Source organism: Mustelus asterias, chromosome 17 (genome assembly GCF_964213995.1).
Source record: "Mustelus asterias chromosome 17, sMusAst1.hap1.1, whole genome shotgun sequence".
Classification (NCBI taxonomy): Eukaryota; Metazoa; Chordata; class Chondrichthyes; order Carcharhiniformes; family Triakidae; genus Mustelus; species Mustelus asterias.
The window spans coordinates 33752732-33780578 of record NC_135817.1 but is presented as its reverse complement, the minus strand read 5'-3'; the positions used below and the strand labels follow the sequence as shown (position 1 = coordinate 33780578).

General features: G+C 41.2%; 1 protein-coding gene across 13 annotated transcripts in view; it reads right to left on the bottom strand.

Moving 5' to 3' along the window:
- LOC144506416 (dystrophin-like) overlaps positions 1–27847 on the bottom strand; it is a 1861003-nt gene that overhangs the window by 811154 nt on the left and 1022002 nt on the right. For all 13 annotated transcript variants that reach the window (XM_078232507.1, XM_078232503.1, XM_078232508.1 and 10 more), the window contains one exon: positions 13939–14136. In XM_078232507.1, the coding sequence (XP_078088633.1) occupies positions 13939–14136 (198 nt within the window). The remainder of the gene's footprint in view (positions 1–13938; positions 14137–27847) is intronic.

Sequence of the window (27847 nt, the reverse complement as noted above, 5' to 3'; positions counted from 1 at the left end):
GGCAGTCGAATGTACAAACACCAGTTGTGGATCAATCAGAATCAGGAATGATCAGGAGGCCAGAATTTGCAGATTATAGATATCTCAGCGAGCAATAGGGTGAGATAACAGAGGTTGGGAGCGGCAACACCATGGATAGATTTGAAAACAAGGATGACATTTTTAAAGTAGCTGCAGAAGAAGAAATCTGTTTTTCTAGGTGGCCTTGTTTTGAATGCTTGGCTGTCTATTACCAAAATAGACAATGTTTACACAGCTGCAAGGGGGAGTACATGGAAGTCTTGGGGCACAGTGGGTAGCATCCGTACCTCTGAGCCCGAAGCACTTGGGAGTCCATGCCCTGGAGCTGCTGACTATGGAATGTGCATTCATGGCATGACCAAGCAGGTTAATTATCAACCTGTAAATCATTCCGATAAACCAATGGCAGCTGGTAAGAGCAGAATTTTGTGGTCAGCCAGAACCATGTGGTAGCTATGTCACAACAGCCTCCATGTGTCAAAAGATTACACGCGCAAGCTCTTCTCACAGGCTCCATGATAAGTGTCCTTGTTATTTCTAGAGAGAGGGGGATACAAAATTTGTTTGATTGATATCTCTAATGTCTTGAAAAACGTTATTCTTTCTTTGACATGGTTTTTCAATGCCTTTGGACAGAATTTTACCAGTTCGCCCCGCCCATCGATGGATCGTGCCCGATTTCTCGGCTCTCACAATCTTAGGAGACAGGATTTCTAGCCATTTTTGGCAAGAGGCTGAATGAATTATTTAAATATAGGTGTTGCATTATTACCATGTGATTTGGTGACCCCGGCGCTCAATCGTCCAGGCTCGCTTACCATTATGGCCTCACTGGGACAGATTCTCTCTGGCGGGGAAAACACCTGCTCCCCACAAACGGGGAACAGTTGTGATGGAAGCCATTGAGGCCCCCGGGAGGTCGAGGGCAAGGGGGGTGGCCTTTGCACTGCCAGCCTGGCACCTCGGCAATGCCCACTGGGCAGTACTGAGGGGGCCTATCGGGGCGGGGTGTTGAGGGGGGCGAGGCCTGATGTGGTGGCCTGATCGGGCAGGGCGGGGGGGGGGGGGGGAAGAGTCCACTGCCACTCTGCCTGCGATCGATGGGGTGAGGGAGGGAGTGCTCGCTGTCACTTTGCATCAGATCAGTTGGAAGGGGGTGGTGGGGGCTACATTTCCAGGTGGTGTGGGGCTCGTGAACGGCCGCAGGCCCCCATGATTATGGGGGGGTCATGTTGGTTGAGGCTGGCTGCAACAGCAGAGGCCGAACAGCGCTCTCTCTCTCTTCCTGTCAGGCCTCTGCTGTTCCTAGTGCACAAAAGCTCCCTCTGCTGCTAGCTGGCAAGTTAAGCCCCGCCCACTGCCTGTAGCAGCTAGAAATGGTCTAGCCAATCTCCAATTTTCATGCTAGCTGGACACTGAGAATCATTCTCGTAAAATTCCACCCCATGTCCACGATTCTCCCAATTTTTTAAGCACAGTGGGCCGGAAGAATCCCACAGCAACCGATTTGCAGGGTTTGTGTGTGCATTCGCGCCCCACTTGCATCTCCCAGCGTCAGATTTCCGGCGGCGTCTGCTCCGCACATGAAATCGGTCGAGGGGCCAGTAATCAGGCTGAGGGTGGTGCGGAGAGCCGGCGTTGCGAGGGTCGCGGGTCTGGCCAGCAATCAGGAAGCCATCAGTGCGGGCCCACTGTGCATGCGCCTATCTCAGTGCTGACAGATCAGCGGATGCGCCGTGGCCTGCTTAGCACGCTGATTTCAGCCTCTCTAGCAGGAATAGATGCCACCCCCTGAAATTTAATGATACTCACACTGGTGGCTTCTGCAATGTACAGAGTGTGGGAGATTCTTCTCTGAACTCCCACTGAACAAACCACCGTGGGTTACTCTAGTTTTCACATGAATTTGACACTTTGAATTCTTTTGGGAGAATTCCACCCTATGTGTTTATTTACACTAGATTAAGAGGACCGAAGTGGATAAAACATTTCTGAACGGCTGACACTTCCATGAGATTATAAACTGAGCAGTTTTTTTAGAAGTATCTTTTCAATGTCCCTGCTTACGTTGTCAGTTTCAGGATCATCTCAGAGTCTTGCCAATGGCTCACTGGTTCTGAACATCATGGATACGGGGAGAACAGATATGGCGGGTACATGGAAGTGGTGTTGCATGGGAGGGTCATGGGAGGAACAGGGGCATGGAATATGAAGGGTCAGAGAGGAAGCATGAGAGAAATGCAGGCAGAGGGGATGGAAGGGATGGGTAGGGGATGTGGTTGAATCGGTGCTCGAGGGAACGAAGCATGAGAGCCTATAGTCATGATTAAAACTGAGCCGATGACCTAATAGACAAATACTGGCATTTCACCCTGCTGGTCTTGCCATTCGCCAGGTTCCGTTGCCACTTTGAGTTTGCCACGAGACAACGGCCTGATTCTATCCCTGCTCCTGCCTCCCTGGAATGAAAATATGGTGAGTGGGAGCCTCCTTAAGAGAAACAAGTTTCTGAACTTGGGAACATTTCCAATGTGTTCAAACTTTCCAATATTCACCGAGTGGAAATTTCTGTTCATCCAGTATTGAAATTGAACAAGCAATCTGATAACTTCGGAACAGTGAAATTATCAAGAGAGCTGGTATTTAGGTAGAGCTCAGTGTCAGCAGCATATACTGGACTGAATTTTACTGGCGGATGGATTACCTAAGCCCCTGACCTAAAAGTTGGTTAGCACTCTGATGATAGGAAATCAGCCTGCTCCAGAGTGATAATACTCGGGGAGCAGTCTTAATTAGTGCAGAATGGGCATTCCACCCCTGAGGCACAAGAAGTCCCATTCTAGAGTGCTGCCAGCCAATCTCATTGGCCAGCAGCACTGTAGTCCCAGTAGCACTGGAAGAGAGTAGTGGCCATTGCTGGGCCGACACTCAGTTCCCACGAGTAAGTGAAAATGTCTCCCAGGCTTCAGGTGAATCTGGGGATTTTGGTTGGGCATGGCTGGGAGACCCGTGGTTGGGGAACGGGGCCAACGAGCTTGGGGGTGTGGTGATAGGGAGGCTGGAGGGCTGCATCAAACGAGAGGTCCTATCTTGATGAATACCCCAATGGGCACAGAGCCCCCCCCCCTCCCCCTGCAAAGGAGATACACCCCCGATCTTCCTGCCCGATAGCAGCCTTTCTGACAAAGTTGCTGGGCCACACCCAATTTCCTCTTTCTACTAAAAGATTGCAGCTGAGCTGGAATGCGGCCCTTAAATGTCAGTTAGGTTTCTACACAGGTGAGGGGTGGGCTGTAAAATTCACCCTGCTGTGCTTTCTGCCTATGCTGCCAATGGGGCAGCATATAAATGAAAATAGGAATTTACCTATATTACAGTCATACGGGATGTCAGTTGTGACTTTGACAATAGCTGTTATGGTATTGTGGCAGGGTAGACACCTGATTAGAGAGGTTCAAATACGGAGTTCCGAGAAGGATGGAAACAAAGTTGGGAGACAACAACACGCAAGGACTTTGGAGAGGAAAAGGAGGTTGGAGATGGGTTTGTAGTTTTCAAGGGCGATGGGGGTCAAGAGTTTTTCTTGAGGAGAGAGGAGATAATTTCAGGTTTAGGAGTGGCAACACTTGTAACATTAAATTGTCACCTAAGATTTGAACCAAGAGCGAGGTTGGGTGGTCAGCAGTTTGGTGGGAATAAGATCAAGCACTTTAGAAATCAATGTGTATCGTGAGGTCCCAACCTCATGATGCACATCATTATCGCCTTATATATGAACATTTTCAATGTAAAAGATGGCACTTGTTACCCTGCTAGCTGTACACATAATGCACAACTCAGCATAAAATGCTGTAAATAGCATCTGTAAAGGAGAAAGGACAGATTTCGTTTTCGGTCTATCCCTTTGTAAGAACTTTTTGACAATAGGGTACAGCAAAATGTGTTTTCTTTGTGCTGATTGACTGACTGTGTATTTGAAACATTTCATTGTTTTTATTTTGGATATTCGGTAGTATCTGCACATGAATGTGCACATGCCCAGATTATATTCTGCTATGAAGACTCTGGTTCCCTCTGAAATTGAGAGAAGGCCTGTTTGTGCACAGGTGCACACTGTAAATCTGCCTACACAAGTACAACAGCCCTCCACATTTCTGAGGCAACCAGAGAATTGTATCTTTGCATTCAGTCCACTACGTACAAGCAGATTCAATGCTCCTCAATTGCACTGGCCATTGCAGTCTGAGTTCTTTACATGCACAAATAATTTCTGAAACTGTGCTGCAGTTTTGTTAGGAAATATGCCAATGAGAATACAACATTGAAGTTGTTGATACAGTTAAACCTACATGGAGCATCACAATCTTTGGGGAAAAGGATGAGTGGGGAGAGGGACTTAGAGGAGGGCTTTATGATAATTTGGTCATATCACTCAGGTCCAGCTGAATTTGCAAAATCTCTTGGGTTCTATATCTACATGGAGGTGTTTATCTAAAATTTGTTAACTATTTGCTTCTGGAACAGACAATTCACTTTTTTGAAACCCCAACATTTGCTCTGACTCTATAAAGTTTATAATTTGCTGCTTCTGCACCCATATAGGCATCATGAATGCCCAGAAGTGACAAATTATAAATACCCTTGAGCAGGTGTCAGAGCCATGATATGAAGGAGTACTACATGAATGGAGCAGAGAAGGGTTGACAGGCGTGATCAGGTCTTCTGGGGCTGAGCTCAATTACTTTCATAGCTCCAAACTGCTGTGGATAAAAGGTGGGGAAGTGGGGTGAGAGGGTGGCAGGAACGATCTTAAGTCAGAACTGCTTCTGTATATCAGCCTCGACATGTTTAACTGCTTGTTCTCAGATCCCTCCGGAGATGATTGCTGTTCTGTGTCTTTATGGCAGGTTGAGCTTACATCCTTAATGTAATCTAATCTAATCATTCTGCTTAACTGAAACCACTTATTACACTGGCCTGACACATGGCTAATGTTTAATCTGTTATAACCAAAGATCCCTTGAATGTTTGTATTGCAATAATTTTTTCCATGCCCTCATTCTCAATCCTTTTCCTAGCAATTGCTGAAGCTTGGAAATACTGCACTGAATTTCCAATGACTTGGCATATATTTGCTTCATTTATGTTCCTTATAAGCATTACATATTGTTAGGAGCAAGAAAAATAATTCTCCTTTGATGTAAACTGAAATAGCAAAGCCAACAAAAAAATGGAAGAAACTGCAAATAAATGTGTGCCACCAAATTATAAATGAAAAAGCTGAAAATCCTTGGATACTTTAATCATTCATCATGAAGCTTCACAAGGACCTGTTCCAAATGTGCTAGAGAAGCATCCTTCTCAAGCCCATGGTACGGGGACAGAAAATCATGCTCGCTTTTCTTTCATTGCATCAAAATATTAATAAAAAATATTCTAAATGTTGAGGATCCTTTTCAGTGAAACCACTTTGGGTTATCTACAACCTCTGCTGAAAAATCCCATCTAGCACGAAATTAATGCATCCTCTGACTAAATGGATCAGAGATCGATTTTCAAGCTCTGTATTGCCCATTCACATTATCTGCATTAGGACTGGCTCAGATATAAGATAAATTATCAATCATGCGATCAAGTTGTTTTTGTAGTGTTTAGAAAATTGAAATTGTGCATTTTGTCTATTCAAGGCTACCATATACATTTATCAACATAAATCATGTAGAAGGGAATGAAATAATCTATGTTTTAATAGCACATGCAGTAGCTTTCTTTCTTGTTGAATCTTATTGTTACTTCCCAAGAATTTCTCAGCTTCCCTCACTGTTCCAATAACTGAGGCAATCAGAAATTAAATAAAAATATTTCTTTGCTAGTTTACTTCCTTCCACTACCTGCAAATAATTCCTTCTGGATACAGTTCCATTTATGGTGGACAGTAAATGTCAACAAATCATTCTGAAGTGTAATTATAAATGATCCCAGGTGTGTTTAACATAGCCTGCTGGAAAGAAGGCCTCGAGGAACTGTTGAACATTTATTTACTATTCAGAACCATCTTTCTCTGGGCTCTGGTCACACATGATCTGGTATCACTGATGATTTATCTTAGCTGTTGTCATAATAACTATTAACCCTTTATGCTATATCTTCACCCCACTACCAATGCCCATCCTCCCAAATCTTTCATTCTACTCTTTATACACTTATACATTCTCTTTCCCTTCATCAAAATCATTATCTCCAGCTCTCAGGGAAGGATACCATGGTCTGGTTTCTGCAGCAGTGGTATTCTTTCTCCTGCACCATTTCTATCTCTCACCTTTATATATAGTTGAAAGGTATTGTGGAAGACTCAGGAGCTATGTACATAATTTCCTGTCTATTCAGAGTTCCGATGGAGCCAGATCGTTCTGCAGAGGCATAGACTGGTAACACAGTAAGGCTCGGTCAACATTGTTATTTATTTTCAACAAGGATTTGTCAGGACCGATTTGCTTTCAATCTCTCCATTGGTCTGTAGGAACCTCGGAGAACTGGTGATGTGGATAAAGCTGTATGCCTTAGTGAAGCTTTTAAAGCAGTCATTGGGAAACTCAGGGCCATTGTCGGGGACAACTAAATCATGGCTGCCTTGTATGGCAAATAATTCCCTGAGCATAGCAACAATTGCTACAGAGGTGGGGTCATATAGCCCTTTGACCTTGATCCAGCAAGAGAAAGGTTTTATCACTGAAGACAAAGGGATCCATCCCAAGGCACTCCCATGAATAGAATGGGAATGAAGATGCCATTAGAGGTTTCTTGGGGTCTTGCCTGCAAATGGCAAAAGTAGTTAAATTGGAAATTATGTATTTAATAGCTTTGGAGATATCTGGCCACCAGACTGAATTTTAGGCCCTAGCCCTGCACTTGGTGATACCCAGGTGCCCATGGTGTAACCATTGGAAAATGTCTAGCCGGTGCACCCTGGGAATGGGAATTCAGTCATTATAGACTAGTGAGGCAGTCATAAGACTGAAGTAACTTAAGTTGTTCAAAATACTGCTTCAGAATACAATTGCTAGAAACATACATCAGCCATCCAACAACTGAATACGATTCTATCTGTGCACACTTGGCATCAGCTTTGGTGGACTGCTCAAATTTCTTCTAGTTTCTGGGTGGTCACCTGGAGGAACGTGGCAGACAAGGTGATGTAGGACGCTACATCCTCAACAAAGTGTACATCATTCTGTGCAGGCTCTCCCATAGAAAAGTGGTAGAAAGCATCAGCTGTGGTTTGATGTTTACCTTGGATGTATTCTGTAGCAGCATCAAACCTCAATGAGCCATAAGCAAAACTTTTGGGTTTAGGGTGGCATCTTGGCTAATTCTTTAGTGTTAAGTAGGGTGAAATATGATCCATCTGGATAGTAAACTTGGGTCCCGTGATGTAATCCAAAAGCCCGGGTGGCTGCTAGGGCCTCTTTTGCAATGGCAGTATACTGTGGTTCTGTTTCTGTCAGTGCCCTGGAGGCATTATATACTGCGCTGCAAAAGCCAGCTCACTGAATTTGGAACAATACCAGCCCTAGCCCAATGAACGATGCTTCAATCGTGACTATGGTCCAATTATGGGCCAATGTTTCCATAGACATGAGCATATATTTGATTGTGCCCCTGTTGGTGTTTAACCCAATACCAGGCTTGTCCTTACTTCAGGAGCTGTTGTTGTGGTTGTTGATGCATACAGGATTGGGCAGAACCTCACCCAATTGACCATGTCCATGAAATGTGGAAGCTCTTTAATGTTAAGGGTTAGTAGGAAATACTTACTGGTTGTGGTTTACTGGCATTAATCTTGATGGCAGATGTGTTAACAATATGGCCTAAGAGGTTGATGGTGGGTTTTGAGAACTCACATTTATGATTGAGTCTCAGGCCTGCGGCTGGAAGTGTGTAATATTATTTTCACCCTGGTGCCATGTTCCAAGGTAGTGAATCCATGAATGAGAATATCATCTATATGACAAATTACTCCTTCCAATTCTTCCGAAATGCCAGTCATGGAACATTGAAAGATCTCTGGGCTGAGTCAATTCTAAATAATAGAAAATTGAAACAATATCTCCTGAAGGGTGTGATGAATGTTGTTAGCAGTTTGAATTCCTCATCTAACTGGAGCTGCCAAAAGCCACTATTTGCATCCAGCGTGGTGAAAACTGGGCTCCTTGCGAGCTCCCCAAGCTTTCATCGAAAGATGCCGTAGGGTGGATCTCACTTTGAACTGTCTTGTTCAACTTTGTTAGGTCCACACAAATACATATTAGCCTTAGGGACAGGCAGCATGCTTAAGCACTAACATGTGGGTTGTGTTTCCAGCAATATCATCCTCTGGCTTAGCATGGATTCAATCTCTTGTTTCACTTTTTCCAAGTGTGAGTTTGGGACTTTTCTTGGGGTAAGCAAACGCACAGACTTGGCCTTTGGCTTTGAGCTAATATGGCAAGCTGTTTGGTGCTTCCCAAGACCTGTGAATATTTTGCAAATTCCCTCCTGAGTTTAGCTGATTTGACCTGGTTGTTCAGCTCCTCCATCTTGTAATTAAGTTATAAATCTGAACAAGCTTTACGGCTCAGCAATAAACACTCCTGATTTTCGATAACAAAGAATTTCTGTAATTCCTCTTCCCTTATCACAAAGAGTGACAGTCACCTGCACTTGCACCACTACCCCTCTTCCACGAAACCTCTTCCACAAAAAGCACTTCACATTTATCAGTATCTTCAATTTCTTTATTACTGGTCAACCAGACCCTAAATTTTGTCTGTACATTTTTGAGCTGGAGTTGAAAGCTTCTGTTGCACACCACTTTAAAATGGCCTACCTCCTGCTAGAATGGCACTCTGCATTTATGAGGGGACAGTCCTCATGTCAATGGAGTTGTGCTACAATGGGATAACTGGATAATGGCAGCAACTGTTCCCTCTTTGTTCTGGGTCTGCTTTTTACTGGGTGCACTGGTTGCTCACAAACTGAACTGAGTAAGTGGTCCGACTCCACAAAGGCTCTCTAACTTTGGATCAAGGCTTGGTTCTTCCGTACTTCTGCTTGTCTTTCTAATGTCAGATCCTCCCTGGACTGCAGAAAATCAGATAAGGATTCATCAAGCGCTCCTACCACAATGCGATCTTAAATGAATTCATCCTTTACGATCGCACTGACAGCCAAAATATGCAGGTAATGAATGAAAATTCAATACTTTCTCCAGATTCCTGATTGCACCTGTTAAACCTCACCTGATCTGTAATAATGATCATCTGAAGACTGAAATACAAATCAATGGCTTTAATAACTTCTTCACAAGTTGATGGGCTCTCAACAACACCTTGTCTTATTAAAATATTACCTGTGCTGCTGTCAATGGAATACAGGAGTTGCTGACCTTTCTTTAGTAGGTTTCCATGCTAACCCCAAAGCGGTTTTGTATCTGTTGAATATGCAATGCCAGTTTTGCCAGAGTACTTCTTGGTCAGGCCCTTCCACATGATCAAAGGATTCGGGTAGAGGTAGGACTTCCTCCACGATTGTTACTTTTCGTCAGCTTTTTTAGGAATCCATTGATACTTTTATGTCTGATGCTCAGCCAGTCATTCCCTGGCTGCCTTGCATTTGGTCGCTTTCACTTTGCTGCCAGCATCGGTTTAATTGGGGATCTGTGCTATTCAGTAAGTTAACCACTGCCACCATGAAGTATCATTATAAATGATCCCAGGGCGTGGTCAACATAGAATTCTGGAAGCAAAGCCTCAAGGAACTTTCCAACATTTAGTAACTACATACAATTATGTTCAGGGATAGATAGCACAAGGCTCCTTTCAGAACCAACTGTCTGAGCTCTGGTCACATGTGAACTGATATCATTGATGTATATTAGCTTTTAGTATACTAGCCGTTAAGACTTCATTCCACACATTCAGTGAGCATTTGGACATAACATCCAAAGATTCACACTTCAAATACAGGATAGTAATCAGGAAGGCAACCTCTGGCTAATTTGCTCTGAACTAACGCAACACAGGCTATTGATAGCATTGCTTAGCACCACTGTATCTGAGTTCAGTTCAGATTGTGGATCAAATGTACAACTTTCCTTTCTTACAGAGCTTAGTTCTTCATTGAATAAAATGGTTGAACCATCAAATAATCTTTTACCCTCATTAAGGATAAATATATATTTATAAATATGGGTGGCACAGTGGCTAGCACTGCTGCCAGACAGTGCAGGGACCCAGGTTCAATTCCTGGCTTGGGTCACTCTCTGTGCGGAGTCTGCACATTCTTCCCGTGTCTGCGTGGGTTTCCCCCAGGTGCTCTGGTTTCCTCCCACTGTCCAAAAGATGTGCTGGTTAGGTGCATTGACCATGTTAAATTCTCCCTCAGTGTTCCTGAACAGGTGCCAGAATGTGGCGACTGGGAGATTTTCACAGTAACTTCATTGCAGTGTTAATGTAAGCCTACTTGTGACACTAATAAATAAACAAGTTTATAAATAATACTTTAAGTGATTATATTGCAAGGATATGTTTAGTAATTCTCCGAACATTTGTACATTTACATTAATTGAAAAACCCACAGTGTTGTTAATTGCAGAAATGTGAAGGCACTCAACTCAAGGACAATACTGGAAATTAATGGAGAAAAAAGGGACAGAAAATTAAGTGGCAATTTTCTGTCTCTTTTTTCCATATCACAGAATATACTTTCCTTGTATGCAAACAATAATTTTACATTGAGCCAATGGTTTAAATATGAACAGTTGAATCTACCACTTTTTCACTCCAACATGATTAGTCAACTGAGAGTCAGACAGCCCCGAGGGGAAGCCAATGCTGCTTGATATCAACTTGTGTGCTATCATTCAAGGGCCAGCTCCAGCAGTGATAATCTTTGCCAGAATTTCAATGAAAATATTGTCAAAGGATTTTTTTTATTTAAAAACATGCAATGCCTTTAACCCGGGATGCAAATTGAATGCTCTGCTAAGTCTGAAAGACCAGCTGTATCCCATTTCCGAAAGAAAAACCATCATAACACAATTATAACTTCAGCACCTGAGAGTTAGTCAGTCCTGTTGACCTGTTTAATAAGAATGTTACTCCACGTTTCACCATTGTATATCCTAGTTATATCAATAGTCATGATGTTACAAATCAGAATGATTATATTATGCAATATTTATTTTCAGCATATCTATGATTATATGCAATATAAATCAGAACATTCTGAGTTAAATAATTAACTTTTGACTTTTAAAGATTACATATTCGTACAACAAAGGTTATTGTATAGGAAGAAGTTCACCCGAAATTTCATTTCAGCTACTGAAAACAGCAGCTGTACAATTTATGCACCATTTTCTTACTTTTACTGCGAGATAATGACAATGATGAATGCATTTATGGGGAAATAAATATTCACTAAACTCAAGTCAAACATATCTCCTATTTTTCCCATTCTACCATCACATGAAGGTACAGGGATCATTTGTAGCTGCAGGAGATTTATTTCAGGAGAGGATGGAACTGTGCCCATGACTGCATCTCATGACAATTTAATAGTTCAGCTAAATTAAACCTAAGGCAATACTTGTGTGTAACCAGAGTAATCAATATCATTAAAGTTGATGTCAGCCATAATCATATCAGATATATGCGGAGGAACAAGTGATTAGCCGTGGATGTAAATCAAGAGAAGAGTAATGTAAGGAAGACTTGGTTGCCAAAAAATTAATGTAAAGCACAGAGGTCAATGCTTTTCAGGCCAAGCCATAGTGAGGTCAAGTATACACCTTGTACAATGGTTAAATACCAGAAAATGAGAAATCATGCACTGGTCACAAACGCAGGGAAAGGAGAGCACTAGCATTTGTATGTAATGACTATAATAGACTCTGGGGATTTAAAAAAAATATCTACGTGGATGTTTACAAGAAGCGTTCATTCCTTTTATGAGCTCTTTGGAAACATATGGTATGAAGCTACAATAATATAATTACGACCTCCAGCAGGTTACACACACTCTAAAAGCATGTCGACCAGTCTGCGACCAACATGTTGGAGAAGAAACAAAGCTCCAATGGCTGATTTTTATACAGAGATCAGATACTAAAAGTTGGATTTTAAATATGAAGAAATCCTGGTACAAATGCGTTATAACCAATCTAAATGACGGCAGATTTCAAATTCCCATGGCATGATTAATGATCCTTTCCAGCTCTTTAACGTCTCCATCCACATAGGAGAGGAGGAGAAAAGAAAATGTCCCGATTACATGAATATGTAATCAGAGTCAACAAGGTTTGGTGAAAGGAAAACTGTACTTAACCAATCTATTGGAGTTCTTTGAGGAAATAAAATGTGCTGTGGATAAAGGGGAACCAGTGGATGTACTGCAGTTAGATTTCCAGAAGGCATTTGATAAGATGCCATATCAAAGGTGATTGCAAAAAATAGTTGTTGTTGTAGGGAGTAACATAGTGGCATAGATTGGCAAGCAAACAGGAAACAGTGGGTAAGTTGTCAAGATGTAATGTGTGGTGTGCCACAGACATCAGTGCCGGGGCATTCAATTTGTTACAATTTATATAAATGAGTTGAATGAAGGGACCAAAGATACGGTTGCTCAATATGCTGATGGTACAGAGATAGATATGATCATAAGTTATGAAGACACAAGGAACCTGCAAAGGGATATCGATAGGTTGAATGTGTGGGCAAAAAGTTGGCAAATTGAACATAATGTGGGAAAATGTGAAATTGTCCATTTTGGCAGGAAAATTTTAAAAAGCACATCAGCGAAACGGTGAGAGATTAAAGAACTCTGAGATGCAGAGGGAACCAGGGGTCAGAGTGTGTGAATCACAAAAAGCTAGTCTGCAGATACAATAAATAATTAGGAAAGCTTATAGAACATTACCATTTATTACAAGGGGAACTGAATACAAATGTAGGGAGGTTGTGATTCAGTTGTACAGGGCATTGATGAGACCACATCTGGAGTACTGTGTATTGCATTGGTCTTCATAATTGGAGGAGAATATTATTATGTGTTGGAATAAATTCAGAAATGGGAATCTGGGATTGGGAAGGTTTTCTTATGAGGATAGGTTCGACATGACAGGTTTGCCTCTGCTGTATTTCAGAAGAATAAGAGGTGACTGATTGAAACGTATAGGAAAGATCCTGTGTGGTCTTGACATAGGTCCTCCTATGTGGAGAGGATGTTTCCTCTTATGGGAGGATCTAGCACCAGGGGTCACAGTTTAAAAATAAGGGGTCGCCTATTTAGGACCAAGATGAAGATTTTTTTTCTCTCTAAGGGTTGATAATCTTTGCAACTTTCTTCCCCGAAAGGCGGTGGAAGCAGTTATTGTTCTTCTTTCTCTTCCAGCAGCTAATGGCACACAAGAAAGACTTTCATCTACTTTGCTACAAGCAAGAAAATTTGAAAAGTCATTGTCCCAAGAGGCATAATTGCAAGAGCAACGAAGCTATTTAGCAGGGAATCTTTATATGAAGGAAGTATATTAAGGGATATTTAGGAAGGTAAGGGACTTTGTTTTTATAACTAAAGCTGCCATGACTTGCAAAAATAGTGAAGCGGGTTCAAGGGGTCGAGTGAACTATTCCTGTTCCCATGTCGTTAACTTCTCTGGTTAGACATACCAGACAGTTTCAAAAGATTTGTATGATGGCTATGGTTGAGATAGTCCAAAACTGGCACAGTCAGAGGAAGTGATTTGTTAATGATAGCCACCTAACAAACATGCTACAAAGTAATTTCTTACTTTCAACTATTATGATTAATACTTGTACAAACTTAATTGAATCCGACTTCGGTTAATGATGTTCTTCCCTAATTTCATGAATATCCTACCTTTAAACAAATATCCTGCTTAGAGAATTCTTCAAAGTCCTTGGTTTGGAGCTCCGGAGAGTTGAACAGAAGTTCCACGTCACACACAGCTTGGTGAAGCTGGCGTATCTCTGCCAGGTAGGCAGAAGGCACGTAAGAGGTTTCAGGCAGTATCCCTTCAGTCAGCACAGTTACAATTTTCTCTTCGTAAGTACTTTGCTGGTGTGAAAATACAACATGATATTCAACAACAACAAAAAAATGTGGTTGAAACAATAAAATTGCATTACTGCATCAAGGTTGGCAAAACCTCAAATTGTTGCAAAATCATTTGACTTATTGTAGCTGATAGTACTACGAGGAAATATGGCATTCACCTTCCTAAAATGGCCTTCAAAGATTCCTTTAACGTAAATTTACAGGTAAGCAATTTTCCTTTTGTAAAGTGTGCAAGTCAAGTTTCGGTTATGGCAGTTAGAAAGATAGAATTATACATTGGGTTTAAGGATTGGAAACTCAAGGCACTGAAATGGATGTAGTATTACTTCAGCAGTTGCAGAAATAACTGCGAGTGTGTTCATGCTAAATACAAAAGCAGGGCTGGGATTCTCCGATTTTGTCAGCAGCTGGGATTCTCCGATCTCACTGCAGTGAATGGAGACTTGGCTGAGAGCCAAATTCTCCTTTCTCGCTAGCAGCAGTGGAACAGCGTGAATGACTGGAGGATTCCGGCCCAGATATTTTTTTAAAGGGGAAGTAAGTAAATTACTCTTTCCGTGTAGTTGAATTTGCAGCCCAATTTAGAGCAAGTTAAGTGCAGTTTATAAAAGTTGTTCAAAGTCTGTGCCACACAGCCTTTATTGCATCTCAACTTACCTTTTCAGCAAACTCTGAAGTGATACAAGCACATTTTTTCCCCAGTTTCACAAGCAATGAAACAGCCTCCATGTGTATCATTATTTTGTTTATCTAGCATCAATTAACATTTTAAACAATGATAAGTAACTGGATGGACTGATGTCAGTCAAAGAAATTTAAACAATAAGCCAATCGCTGTATCCTCTTGCCTCCTTGCCGAAAGTTTGGTTTGATTGTTATTTATGATAAAGATTGAGGGAATATTCAAACACTGGGTACTCATACATCACAACATCATAATAAAAAGGATTTTAACCATGTAAGTCCCTACATTAGTCATTTAGCTACACTGTTGATATACCACATTCTACATTCTAACCAATTAGCTTAACAAAGAACTATTCAAATTTTAAAAAAAAGATATGAACAGAAAATGAGTCAGGACTATAATGAAGCAGCATGGAATTCACTGGGAAAGATGTCAAAAATAGGTTGAAAAAATATCATGCGGTCTTGGGTGTCATTAAGATGGAACATATAATGCAGCATTTCTGAGCATATTCCTGTATGTGTTAAACAGATACAGCCGCAAGCATCTTTTTGAATTTAATGGTGAAAATGGAAGCATTGTTTGAAACAACGCCAAGGAAAATGAAAACTATGTAAAGGCTCAAATACCATGCAACTTTTTTTTCCCTCCCACCCGAAAACAGCTTTGTGAACAATACATCTTGAATGGAACACATTAAGCACAATTAGAACAATTAACAGTACAGAATAAAATGATATATTTCCTGTCAAGAATCTAACATGATCATTTGTTCTCTGCAGTTCAAATAAAATTCCAAACAAGATTATGTTAATTTCACAAGGTTACACCTCTCTAACTTCATCCTGAATGCCAAAAATAAAGCAATTGGCTCAAAAAACACATATTTACCTCGCCAATGCAAGGCATCCTTTTGATAATGATTTTGGCACAATAATAATTCAAATGTTTATCCATTTAGGGAAATCAGGGGATATCAGCTTTATATATTAGATAAGGCTTGCATGAGAATATGGAATTCTCACGTGACTCAAAGATTCAGGTGTTATCTTACACTGAAAATAGATCAAGTCCATAGCAATGTCCTATGTTTCAGGGTGATGTCTCATTATTGTTGCTATTAAATGATTTAAAAGCTAAATCACTGCATCTGTTTGGGGTAACTGCTTATGTTTGATCATTTCTATGCGCCAACAGGTTAAAAATGTTGCACATTTAAAACTAAAGATTTAAATTGTTTTTCAAATAATTTTGTAATGTGTGAATGAGTCAACATAAAAGGAGAATAAATAGGAAAGTGTCATGTGGCACAGTAAACAGTTTCTCCAACAAATTCATGTGCAATCGATTCTTATCAGGGCAAGAATGAAAATGGAAGGGAATAATAGCAAAGCTGAAAATCTGAAGAACATAAGTAGGAAGGAAAAGAGTCGTTTAGCCCATGAAGCATGCATTCTTTCACAATCTATTCATAGCTACCCATCATCACATACACTCTCCTCCAAATCCTCAGTTAAATACTGATCTATTGAATATTCCTAACTCTTGCCGTTGTACATTTTAAAAAATTCATTCATGGGATGCGGGCTTCGGTGACAGGGACAGCATTTACTGGAATCCCAAATTGCTCCTGAACTGAGTGGCTGGCTAGGCCATTTAAGAGTCAACCACATTGCCGTGGGACTAGAGTCACATGTAGCCAGACCAGGTAAGGATGGCAGATTTTCTTCCCAAAAAACATTAGTGAACCATTTGGGGCTTCAATCTCATATCATTGAGCACATATCCAGAATTAGGAGGAAAGTGGTCCAAAAATGCACATCTGCTGAGAATGGTTTTCAGAGCTCAGCTAATAGTTCAGAGAAGATTTATCATGATAATGTGGAAGAAGTGTGATTTTCTCCCTTCGCCCTGTATTATTAATGATAAAAACACAACTTATTAAATGTCCAATTCTTTGCTGGGCAATATTGATCTAACCTCTTTTGGAAAAGTTCTGAATGAGAGCAAATGGATCTGCTATGTATTTTCCTTTTCATTGTTACCTTATAAGGACAGTGCTAATAGAGAACAGAGAACAAATATCGACTTATGACTGATAAACACAGCTAAATCCATTATTTAAAGAATGTGGTTTGGTGACAATTGAACAATTTGTCACATATTGGGTAATACCATTTTTCATTTGGTCATGTGAAAACATTACTATTTGTGGTCAAAATGAGTCTACATCTCAAAACTCCCCCAAGGACTCAGCACGAATTGTCCACTGACAAGTTGAACCATAAAAACTAGCAAGGTTTCAAATCTCCAATTATACTGTGTTAATTGATCCCTATTTGGGGAGCCATATAGCACCAGTACTAATGTTTCCAGGAGGGACTAATTATCCCGAGAACCATGAGCTAGCTCGAAGTATGCAGGCTGGAGAGAACATGATCCAAGGGCTTCTGCTCAAAATCACTGGTGGTGGTTCCATGCTGGAAATGCATTTGCTTGGATGTTGGATAAGAGGATTGGCCTCAGCTACAATGTCCTGCTGAAAAATAGCCATCTAAAACTCATTGCCGAAGCTGCTACATAAATAATGGCCACTTCGCCAAGTGCAAGATAGCAAAGGTTTCTATGGAACTGTGCTCTGAGCAGATACATTATTTAATTAAAGGAAGGCAGAGGAAAAAACGGTTTTACCACAATTATTGTGCCACTGAATTATCATGCATTATGCATTTTGTTCATGCACTGTTCCTGTAGATTTTTTGAACATCTGAAAAAGTTCTTTTTGGAGAACGGAAATGCAATGTTTATGGGTTGATACCAGACTTGAAGACGAGGAGGAGAGGAAAATAAGGGGGAATGGGGGGACATGTCAGGACAGTTCCCTGATTAATTCCTACCAACGGGCAACATTTCCAAGATTGGGTTAGGAAGTGGGTTGGCTGCCCACTACAGAGAGAGACAGCCAGCCAAAGTTAACTGTTAAAAGGCCTCAATTAGGAATGATTTTGCAGCATTTCTTACATTTTTCTGGTTAAACAGCTCCCACCAAATGTTCAGCCCACCAGTTCAGTGGAGGTGTGGTGTGTGTCACAATCATGGTCCAGACTGATACAATGGAAGGATTACCCCTCCTGGCCAACTCCTACTGGTCACTTGTTGCTTGATGTGAACATGGGAACCACCTCTGTCTTCCCCAGACCTACCTTGGAAAAGCTCCATTCTCCTGATGGAGCTGTCAAGGTTCTAGAGATGCAAACCTTCAGATTGGTTCAACAGGCTAAGGATAGTGAACTCAAGAGGTGGCAAAGTAGGAGGCTACCTCTGGGAAAATCACTATGCTGGTCTCCCTGCCAGCAAGTACAGACTTAGGAACCTCATTTAGTCCTGATGTCTATGTCCCAAAGGCAGCATGGAAATGCTGCCCTATATTACACTAAGAATATCTCATGTGCCCTTAGAGTCAATGACGTTTTGACCGAAACTTCTGGCTATTAAAGCGCTTTCAAATAATTGTTGTTTTTTCATATTCTTACACATAGCTAAGGCAAACTCTGCTAAGAGCATAAGTGCTGCTTAGGTGGAATCTTGGGCTCTATTGTTGAATGGAAGATGGTTGAACAGATAGACATCTGCAAAGTTTTCTTTTATACCTGAGAGCCGATTAGAGCCAAGATTTGAAAGGTCTTTCCTATCCTCCTTTAGCTGTATTTTTATAATTATCGATGCAAGGAGGAGGCAGCAAAGTTGGTATTCATCCACATTATCTCAATAATCTTCTTTGAATTACTGACCAAATGTGAAAAAACAAGCTTACCAAATGCACATTTTCTTGATCACTTTGAGCAGCAACACCATATTCAGAGGTAATGATACAAAATTGAAGATATGTGACAATAAAGGTTTATCAAAGTGTCCATGAGAAATGCGCAGATGACATTCACACCTGCTCCAATGATCATGTCAATCCGAAAAATATAGATAATCATTGGAATACACAGAATTGTCACACACACTGAACTAGTGGGCTGCACATTTGTTGGGAGCTGTTTGACCTTAAAATTAAGAAATGCTGCACAATCATTCCTAATTGAAGCCTTTTATCAGTTAAATTTAAGAACTTTAACTACTCTGCACTAAAAGCATGAATAATAATTAGGCATTATAAAAGATATAAATCAAGTGTGTACCAAACAATAGATTGCTAAGGAATCAGAATCATACAGCACAGAAGGTAGCCACTTGGTCAATCATATTCGTGCTCTTTGCAGGAGCTTTTCAATTAGTACCATTCCCCTGCTCTTTCCCCACAGCCCTGCAAAATTTTCACCATCAAGCATACATCAGATTCCCTTTTGAACGTTTTTACTGAATCTGCTTCCACTACTCATTCAGGCAAGGAGTTCCAGATCATGGTAGCTTGATATACAAACAAATCTAATCTTCCTTCCTTTTTTGCCTCTTACTCTAGATTTGTGTTCTCTAGCTACTGACTCACCCATAATGTAAGCAGTTGTTCCCCATCTACTCCATCAAAGACCTTCATAATTTTGAACCACTCTAATAAATCTCTCTTTAACATCCACTACTCTAAGGAGAACAATCTGAGTGTTCTCCATTGTCTATCTCAGTGAAAAGCTTTATTGAACTGATACAAAATGGCATCCTACAACCAGCTTGTCTGATGGCAGAATCATATGACTATGACAAGCCAGGTGGGACACTTATTAGGACTGCATTTCCAAAACACAAACATCCCCCTTTTCATATAGAACATAAGATACAAACACCTTTTTCCTAGTGAACAAAAGACACATTTGCATGCACGATCCTCTGTGACTGTGAGTTACCCAAGTTACCCACTACACACCCTCTGTTCTCATGCATTAATAACTATTTGTTCTACTCATCAGTCACTGCACTTGCACTGCACACACTATTTAAACTGTGCAGGTCTCTTAATGGAACATGTGTGCATTAACACTCGTTCTTCATCTAGGTGATATTATTTGTCTGGAATATGTCATTCCCTTGGCCCTTGTTGACTTGGTGGCTATTGTTGTTCTGTTGGAGACTTGTGGACCTCTGGGATTGATGGTACTTCTGTACTCAGTACAGCCTTTGAGATCCCTGCTCCTTGACTGGTCGATTGCAGTGAAAGAACAGCTTCACCAGCTGATCATACATCGCTGCGGTTGAGGCGGTACCTTTGGCCATTCACTTCCACCATGTAGGATCGAAGTGACAATTACACTACACATATCCCAAATTTACTGACTCCCACTGAGAACATGAGTGTTTGTATTCTAGCTGGCTCCTCATGTTTTTCCATGGTCACATATTGATTCTTCAAGGAGTCCTTCAAAGATCGCAACTTCTTTGAGTGCCTTTTCAACTTGCCATTTGACCTTGCTGCACATCTGGTTGAGCTTTTTCATCTCCTGCTTTGAGTTGTCAACTGTGGAACTGAGAGTCATTATTTCCTCTTGGTACCTCTGTGCTGTCTCTGAAATTTGTTTGTTCAGTTCTTGCACAGCTTGGTTCATTGAAAAGGTCCATTTATCATGTGTTTTCAAAGGTCTATACTCAGCTGGAATCTTGCCCTTTAGATCTTCCAGTTCAGCTCTGATGTGAATATTTTCCTGTATAACTGCTTAATTCACCTTGGGCTCATGCATTTTGTTGCATTGACATGGTCAATAACATCTTGTAGGTTACTTAAATATTGTCTCCCTCACTCTAGATTCTTTTGTCTCCCTGGGTTTTTTGTTGCCTTTCTCTGTTGACACATTCAGGGTTACCAGCCCAAGTTTTAGACTTGCACCAGCTGTGATAAGTGGGCATTGCATCCCATCTATAATTCGAAACTCGAGATCTTTTTTCTTGCCATTGCATCGTGTTGTTTCTTGTGTTCTTGCATCAGACTTATTTGTCCTTTGAGTATAAGTATTTTCAGATTGCCACAAGGAGCCACTTCATACAAATCAGTGAAGTCATTCTGCTGCATGACATACTATTGTTCACTTAATACTCTCCCTCTACGGTCATCATGACAACAATCACAAACCATGTGTCGCCTATGGACTTGACTGAACCGACTTGTTGTAGGTATATAGTTCTTCATCAGACTCGTCTGCAGATATTTCTCCAGTGGCCATCTGTAAAGGCTTATTTTGCTTTTTTCTCATATTTGTGTGCAAAATACTTCTGCTTCTTGCAGTTCAAACTGCTTACCCACATGCTGGGCAATTCTTCCTTTCCTCTTTATACTCTCCTCCACAAAACTTGCATCCAGCCCTTTGTCTGCAATTGCTCAGCTCTTTTGGCCTGGCCTGTCTCTCAGCCACAAGGTACATAATCCTGGCAGGCAGACACTGAAGACTGCTGTCCTTACCCATGAAACACTCAGCTTCTCTAGCCTCCCACAAAAAAATGAACTCCCTCTTCAGTGTTACCAATCTAGTCTACACCCTCTCCAAACAGGCAAGTGTCATGAATAATAAATCCAGCCAAAGATGTGTCAGGGATAAAAGTCTCGTTTGAAAAAAAAATAGCAAACAGCAAAAATTAAAATGGTGGCTGTACAAAGGGATTCCTTAAACAGAAAAAAAATATTTAATTAAATCTTAAACTAGGACCCTCTAATAAGGAATAGTCCAGGCATCTTGAGACTTTCTTTGTAATTGGAAATGGTGAGAAAAGGGGTACCAAATGAGTGAGATAGGTTATATTAACAGTATCAAGCAAAATTGCAAACAAATCAATGGTAAATTCTGATCCGTCATTCTATGCTATTTTAGAATGTGACTATTTTTAAGAAGTGCATAATGGATATATTATTCATATAACCTCCATTTCAAAATATAGTTATAAGTCACATAGATACTCTATAATGAGAAAATATAGGAAAAGGTAAAGCAAGTGCTCATTTTCTAAAAGTAGTACTTCTTGAAATTCTGTAAAGAAATCCCTACCATCCATCTCACTTGCACAGCATTATTCTGTGAAGGGGATTTTAAATACAATGCACACTTCTTATTCAATACAGAAGACCAGAAACCACCTAGCTGTAAAAAACAGATCAGGGAATTGTACCTATTGTTGCTGAATGCCAATTTTTCCTCAAATGTATTATTTTGTAGGTGCTTAAATGAATACAGCAGAGATGGAGTACAGCATCACAAATACTTCTTTGAAAGAGTTCTTCTCTCACTTTATCTGTCAACACTTGATCTATATAATCAAAATGGATATCACAAGGACAAGTATAAACAATGATTTTAAAATGTTTCCCAAAACCAGGGAAAGCAAACCCCAGAATTATCCAATTAGTGAACAATAATATGGTGAATTTCATTTGTTGGAAAATAAAAACTGCAAGCCTCCAATTCACCCTCTATATAATCAAATTTAGAAATAATCACGTCAATTATTTTCTGCTGGCAGTGGAAATTAGAGTGCTGTTCTTTTGTTTGTTTAGTCCCTTAAAAACAAAAGGTCAATTGCAATCGATCATAATGAAAGCCGAGAAATTACTGTTGGTGATATAGCAACAGAAACGTTTGATGCTTCGGTAGGATTTTCCTCCGTCCAAAATTGTAATGCAGTCATTAACTTGTACATCTTAAATTGTTTATCACCTCCATTAAAATAGCTGAAGAAGGAATGTCATGCAATTAAATTAATCTTCCATCCATCAACACCTTGGACAGCAATGGCCTGTAAACTTCTAATGGAGTGGCAATTGAGTCATTCCACAGGTCATTCCTAACCTGGAGATCCAGCTGCTCCTCTCCCGCTGATCCCTAGAAGACTCAGGCTGGGTGAGATCTGTGCAGCAGCATTGGAAGTGAGGACATGCCCCCTTCTTTTTTTTAAAACAGCACCAACTGCTGCAAAGCAAGTAAGCTTAAAGGTCCAGCTAGGGAACGGGTAAGTGCATAAGGCAAGTGGCAAGATTGGCGGGGGTAAGATCAATCGGGGATGGTTGGATGCACAGTGGCTAGGGCAGTCGAAGTGGTGGGATGTAGATGGTAGGTGGGGAGGGCAGTCAGGGAGGTGAAGGAATAGTCTGGAGTAGGGAGAGTAGACAATGGGATGTGGGGTTGGGGAGAGCAGTCGGAGGTTGGATAATTCAGCCAGGGGTCAGGAGGGATGTAGTCAGCGAGCCCCCTGAACAGTCAGGGGGTGGGGGTGGGGAGGGCAGCTGAGGATGGAGGTGATTGGGGGGGCTACCTTGGGGGTCATGGGAGACAATCGGGGGGGTTCTTGGTGAGGTGAGGCCTAGTGGGGGATTGGGAGGATGGGTGGGGTGAGGCCCATGGGGGGTTAGGACAGTGCTATAATTACCCAGAAGCTGAAAGTGATTTTAATTCCTCTAATTTTTTCTGGGTAACTACTTTAACAGTCGGAACCATCTGAAGTTTATAATTGAAATCGCATTACCTTAGCACATATTTAGGGTGGGGTTGGAGTTGACGTTGGAGTTGGTGTACTCCCCCCACCCCCTCAGATACACTGCCCTGGAGCTCAGGAGTTCCAGGCCAATGTGTGAAGGGAAGAATGGACTTGCAGTTTTCATGATTTCAGGGCATCCTGTTATCACTGTTGTAGTGCAGGAAAAGATAATTTACGAACAGCAAGGTCGCACAAACAACAATGGAAGGGAAACCAAATAGTCTGTTTACAATGGTGTTGATTGAGGAAAAGGACTGATTTTGACACCGGGAGAATTCTTCTACTCTTCCTCAAATATCACAGAACAACCTATCAGAAGCTCCCAAAAGGGTGGATAGGAGCTTACTTTGACATCTCATTCCAAAGATGACGGAGCTGCATTTCCTCAGTTCTGCACTGAAATTTCACCCAGGCTTAGAATGCCAGAACTCTGGAGTGGGCTATGTGCCTTCTAAATGAGATGAGAATGAAAATGTGGCAATTTAGCCAAGGCTTGATCTAGTTTATAATCTTTTTCAGGTCAGGGCACAACCCCTAAAAATAAAGACTACATCCAAATTCATAAGACTGGAATATTGAGCAAGCATTCCTTGAAGTATTGCCAAGCATGTATCAGCCAAACTCCCACATAAATGTCTTCTCTATTTCCAAGTGTGAATCACAAGAACTGAAAACAGCAGGTGCCTGATGTTGTGACATTTTATTAAAGAAAACAGCAGTAACAATGAAAGGGTTGCACTTTATTCCATATGTTACACAGTAGGGAACAGGATGCCAAGTAATAATCAAAACAATAACTGTAGTTAGGTTTTACTACAAATGATAAATATTAAGTCAGTTTTAGTTCATTAACCCCAAGTGCTGGAAATTCTCTAAAATAGCAGTCATCATGAAGAATATCATTTGCTTTATTATAATGCCTCGAATTCACAAAAACATCCCAAGGCATTACAAAGTTGTGAGGAAAATCAAGGTCAAAACAAAGGAGGAGTGTGTAGGAAAGCTGGCTGAACATTTGGTCAAAGACATGAGATCGTAAAGATGGGGAGAGATGGAGGGGTTAAGTGAGATTGCGGGGGGTGGGGGGGGCGGGGTGGAGAATTCCAGAAAATGAGACTTGGGTGTCAGAAAGGTCAGTTGCCAATAAGAGGGAGAAGTGGGTGCACAGATGTCAGGATAGCATGGGAAATATTTGAGTACTCTGGTTTTCAGAAATGAAGGTCGCAATTCGCGATTCACAATCATCTCCACCCAGCTCTGCGGAAACAGGCAGCATGCTGCTTTCACATTTGAATAATTTAAAGCAGGCAGCTGAATGTGACCCACACTGCTGAAATGAGGGCCCCAGCAGCATACATGGCAAGCACCTCTTACAGTCAGCCTGCACATTTGTTTCAGATAGCCTGCATGCTGTAAAGGCAACCTGCTGCTTTGAAAGGAGAACTCTTGGGTCAGACCAAAGCTGTTGCCGACTATGGAGGAATTGGCTACAAGGAAGAACACACCAAGGCATTAGTAAAGGGGTTGAAAAATAGGACAGGAGTATTATTTCCACAATGTGCCTGGAGGCCGTCAAAGCAAACACAAGAATGAGGAGCATGAGAAAGCCATTTGGCCCTTTGAGCCTGCTCCATCATAAGATCATGACTAATTTAATTGTGGTCTCAACTCTGCTTTCCTGTCTGTCCCCCATAACTCTTGACTATTATTGATCAAAAAATCTATCTAATTCAACCTTTAATAAATTCAAAGACGCAACCTCCATTGCTCTCTGAGGAAGAGAATTCCACAGACTAACGACTCTCTGAGGGAAAGAAAATCCTAATTTTCGTCTTAAATGGGAGACTCTAAGGGTGGGATTTTCCAGCCACATTCACCTCAAAATCCTACCCGAGGTCAACGGACCTTTGCATGGCCCCCGCCCCGCCCCAATTCCCGTGATTCCCATGGCAGGTAAGATGCGAAAATTCCCCCCGTAGTCTTTAAACTGTACTCGCTTGTTCTAGACACCCCAAGTGGAAACATCCTCTTTGCATTCACCCTGCCAGGTCCCCTCAGGATCTTGTGTATTTCAGTAAGAAAACCTTTCATTCTTCCACATTCTAATAAGCATTTGGCCAACCTGTACAACATTTCCTCACATGATAACCCCTTCAAGCCAGGAATAAGTCGAGTGAACCTTCTCTGGACTGCTTCTAATTTAATTATATCCCTTCTTAAATAAGGAAACCAAACTTGTATATAGTATTCCTGATGCAACCTTACTACGGCCCTGTACAAATGTAGCAACACTTCCCTATCTTTGTATTCAAGTCTTCTTGCAACAAGCATCCATTTGCCTTCCTAATCACATGCTGTACCTGCAAACTAACTTTTTGTTATCCATGTACCAACACACCCAGATCCCTCTGCACCATAGAGTTCTGCTGTTTCTCTCTGTTCAAATAATATACTACTTTTCCATTCTTCCTGCCAAAGTGGACAAGTTCACATTTTCCCACATTATAGATCTGCCAAATTTTTGCCCATTCACTTAACCTATCTAAACCTCTTTGTGGACTCTTTATATCCTGAGGACTTATTTTCAAATCTATCTTTTTGTCATTAGCAAATTTAGCTACCATATATTCAAGTCATTGATATAGATTGTAAATGGTGGAGTCTCCAGCACTGATCCCTGTGCCACCCCATTAGGAACAGCTTACCAACTTGAAAAACTCATTTATCCCTACTCTTTGCTTCCTGTTAGCTAAAAAATCCTCTATTCATGCTAATAGGTTACCCCTACACCATGAACTCTTACCTTTGATGTGGCAATTTATTGGATGCCTTTTGGGAAATCTAAGAACATTACATATATAGATTCCTCTTTATCCATGTTGCTTGTTACTTGGTAAGAAGTTTAACAACACCAGGTTAAAGTCCAACAGGTTTATTTGGTAGCAAAAGCCACACAAGCTTTCGGAGCTCTTAGCCCCTTCTTCAGGTGAGTGGGAATTCTGTTCACAAACAGAGCTTATAAAGACACATACTCAAATTACATGAATAATGGTTGGAATGCGAATACTTACAACTAATCAAGTCTTTAAGAAATGAAACAATGTGAGTGGAGAGAGCATCAAGACAGGCTAAAAAGATGTGTATTGTCTCCAGACAAGACAGCCAGTGAAACTCTGCAGGTCCACGCAACTGTGGGAGTTACAAATAGTGTGACATGAACCCAATATCCCGGTTGAGGCCGTCCTCGTGTGTGCGGAACTTGGCTATCAGTTTCTGCTCAGCGACTCTGCACTGTCGTGTGTCGCGAAGGCCGCCTTGGAGAACGCTTACCCGAATATCAGAGGCCGAATGCCCGTGACCGCTGAAGTGCTCCCCAACAGGAAGAGAACAGTCTTGCCTGGTGATTGTCGAGCGGTGTTCATTCATCCGTTGTCGCAGCGTCTGCATTATTTGTAACTCCCACAGTTGCGTGGACCTGCAGAGTTTCACTGGCTGTCTTGTCTGGAGACAATACACATCTTTTTAGCCTGTCTTGATGCTCTCTCCACTCACATTGTTTCGTTTCTTAAAGACTTGATTAGTTGTAAGTATTCGCATTCCAACCATTATTCATGTAATTTGAGTCTGTGTCTTTATAAGCTCTGTTTGTGAACAGAATTCCCACTCACCTGAAGAAGGGGCTAAGAGCTCCGAAAGCTTGTGTGGCTTTTGCTACCAAATAAACCTGTTGGACTTTAACCTGGTGTTGTTAAACTTCTTACTGTGTTTACCCCAGTCCAACGCCAGCATCTCCACAGCTTGTTATTTGCTCAGTGAAGTCTAATAAATTAGTCAAGCACTATTTCCTTTTCACAAAACCATGTTGACTTTAACTGATCCTGCTATCATTTTCAAAATTACCTCCTTTATAATGGATTCTAACATTTTCCCTCAGATGTTAGGCTAGCTGGCCTACAGTTTCCTGCTTTCTATTTGTACCACATCCCGCCATCCACTTTCTTGAACAGAGGTGTTACATCAACGATTTTCCAACCCACTGGGACCTTTCTAGAATCTAAGGAATTTTGGAAGATCACAACCAATGTATCTATTAACTCTGCATCCACCTCTTTTAAGAGCCTTGGACTCCGCTCATCAGGTCACAGGAACCTATAGTTTTCTCAGTACCTTTTCCCTAATGATTGTGATTAGTTTAACTTCATCCCTCCCTTTTACCTATTGATTTTTAAGTATTTTTGAGGGTTTTTCTGTGTCATTTACAATGAAGGCAGACAGAAAATATCCATTCATTCCTTCCATCATTTCCTTGCTTCCCATTATTAATTCCCCAATCTCACCCTCTAAGGTATGAACATTCACTATGGTTACTCTTTTTCGTTTTATAATAAGTGTGGAAACTCTTAGCAGCTGTTTTTATATTTCTAGCTAATTTTCTCTTAATACTCTAATTTCTCCTTCACCTTCATAGAATTATAGAATCCCTACAGTGGAGGAGGCGGCCATTTGGCCCATTGAGCCTGCACAAACAACAATCCCACCCAGGCCCTCTCCATGTATCCTCACGTATTT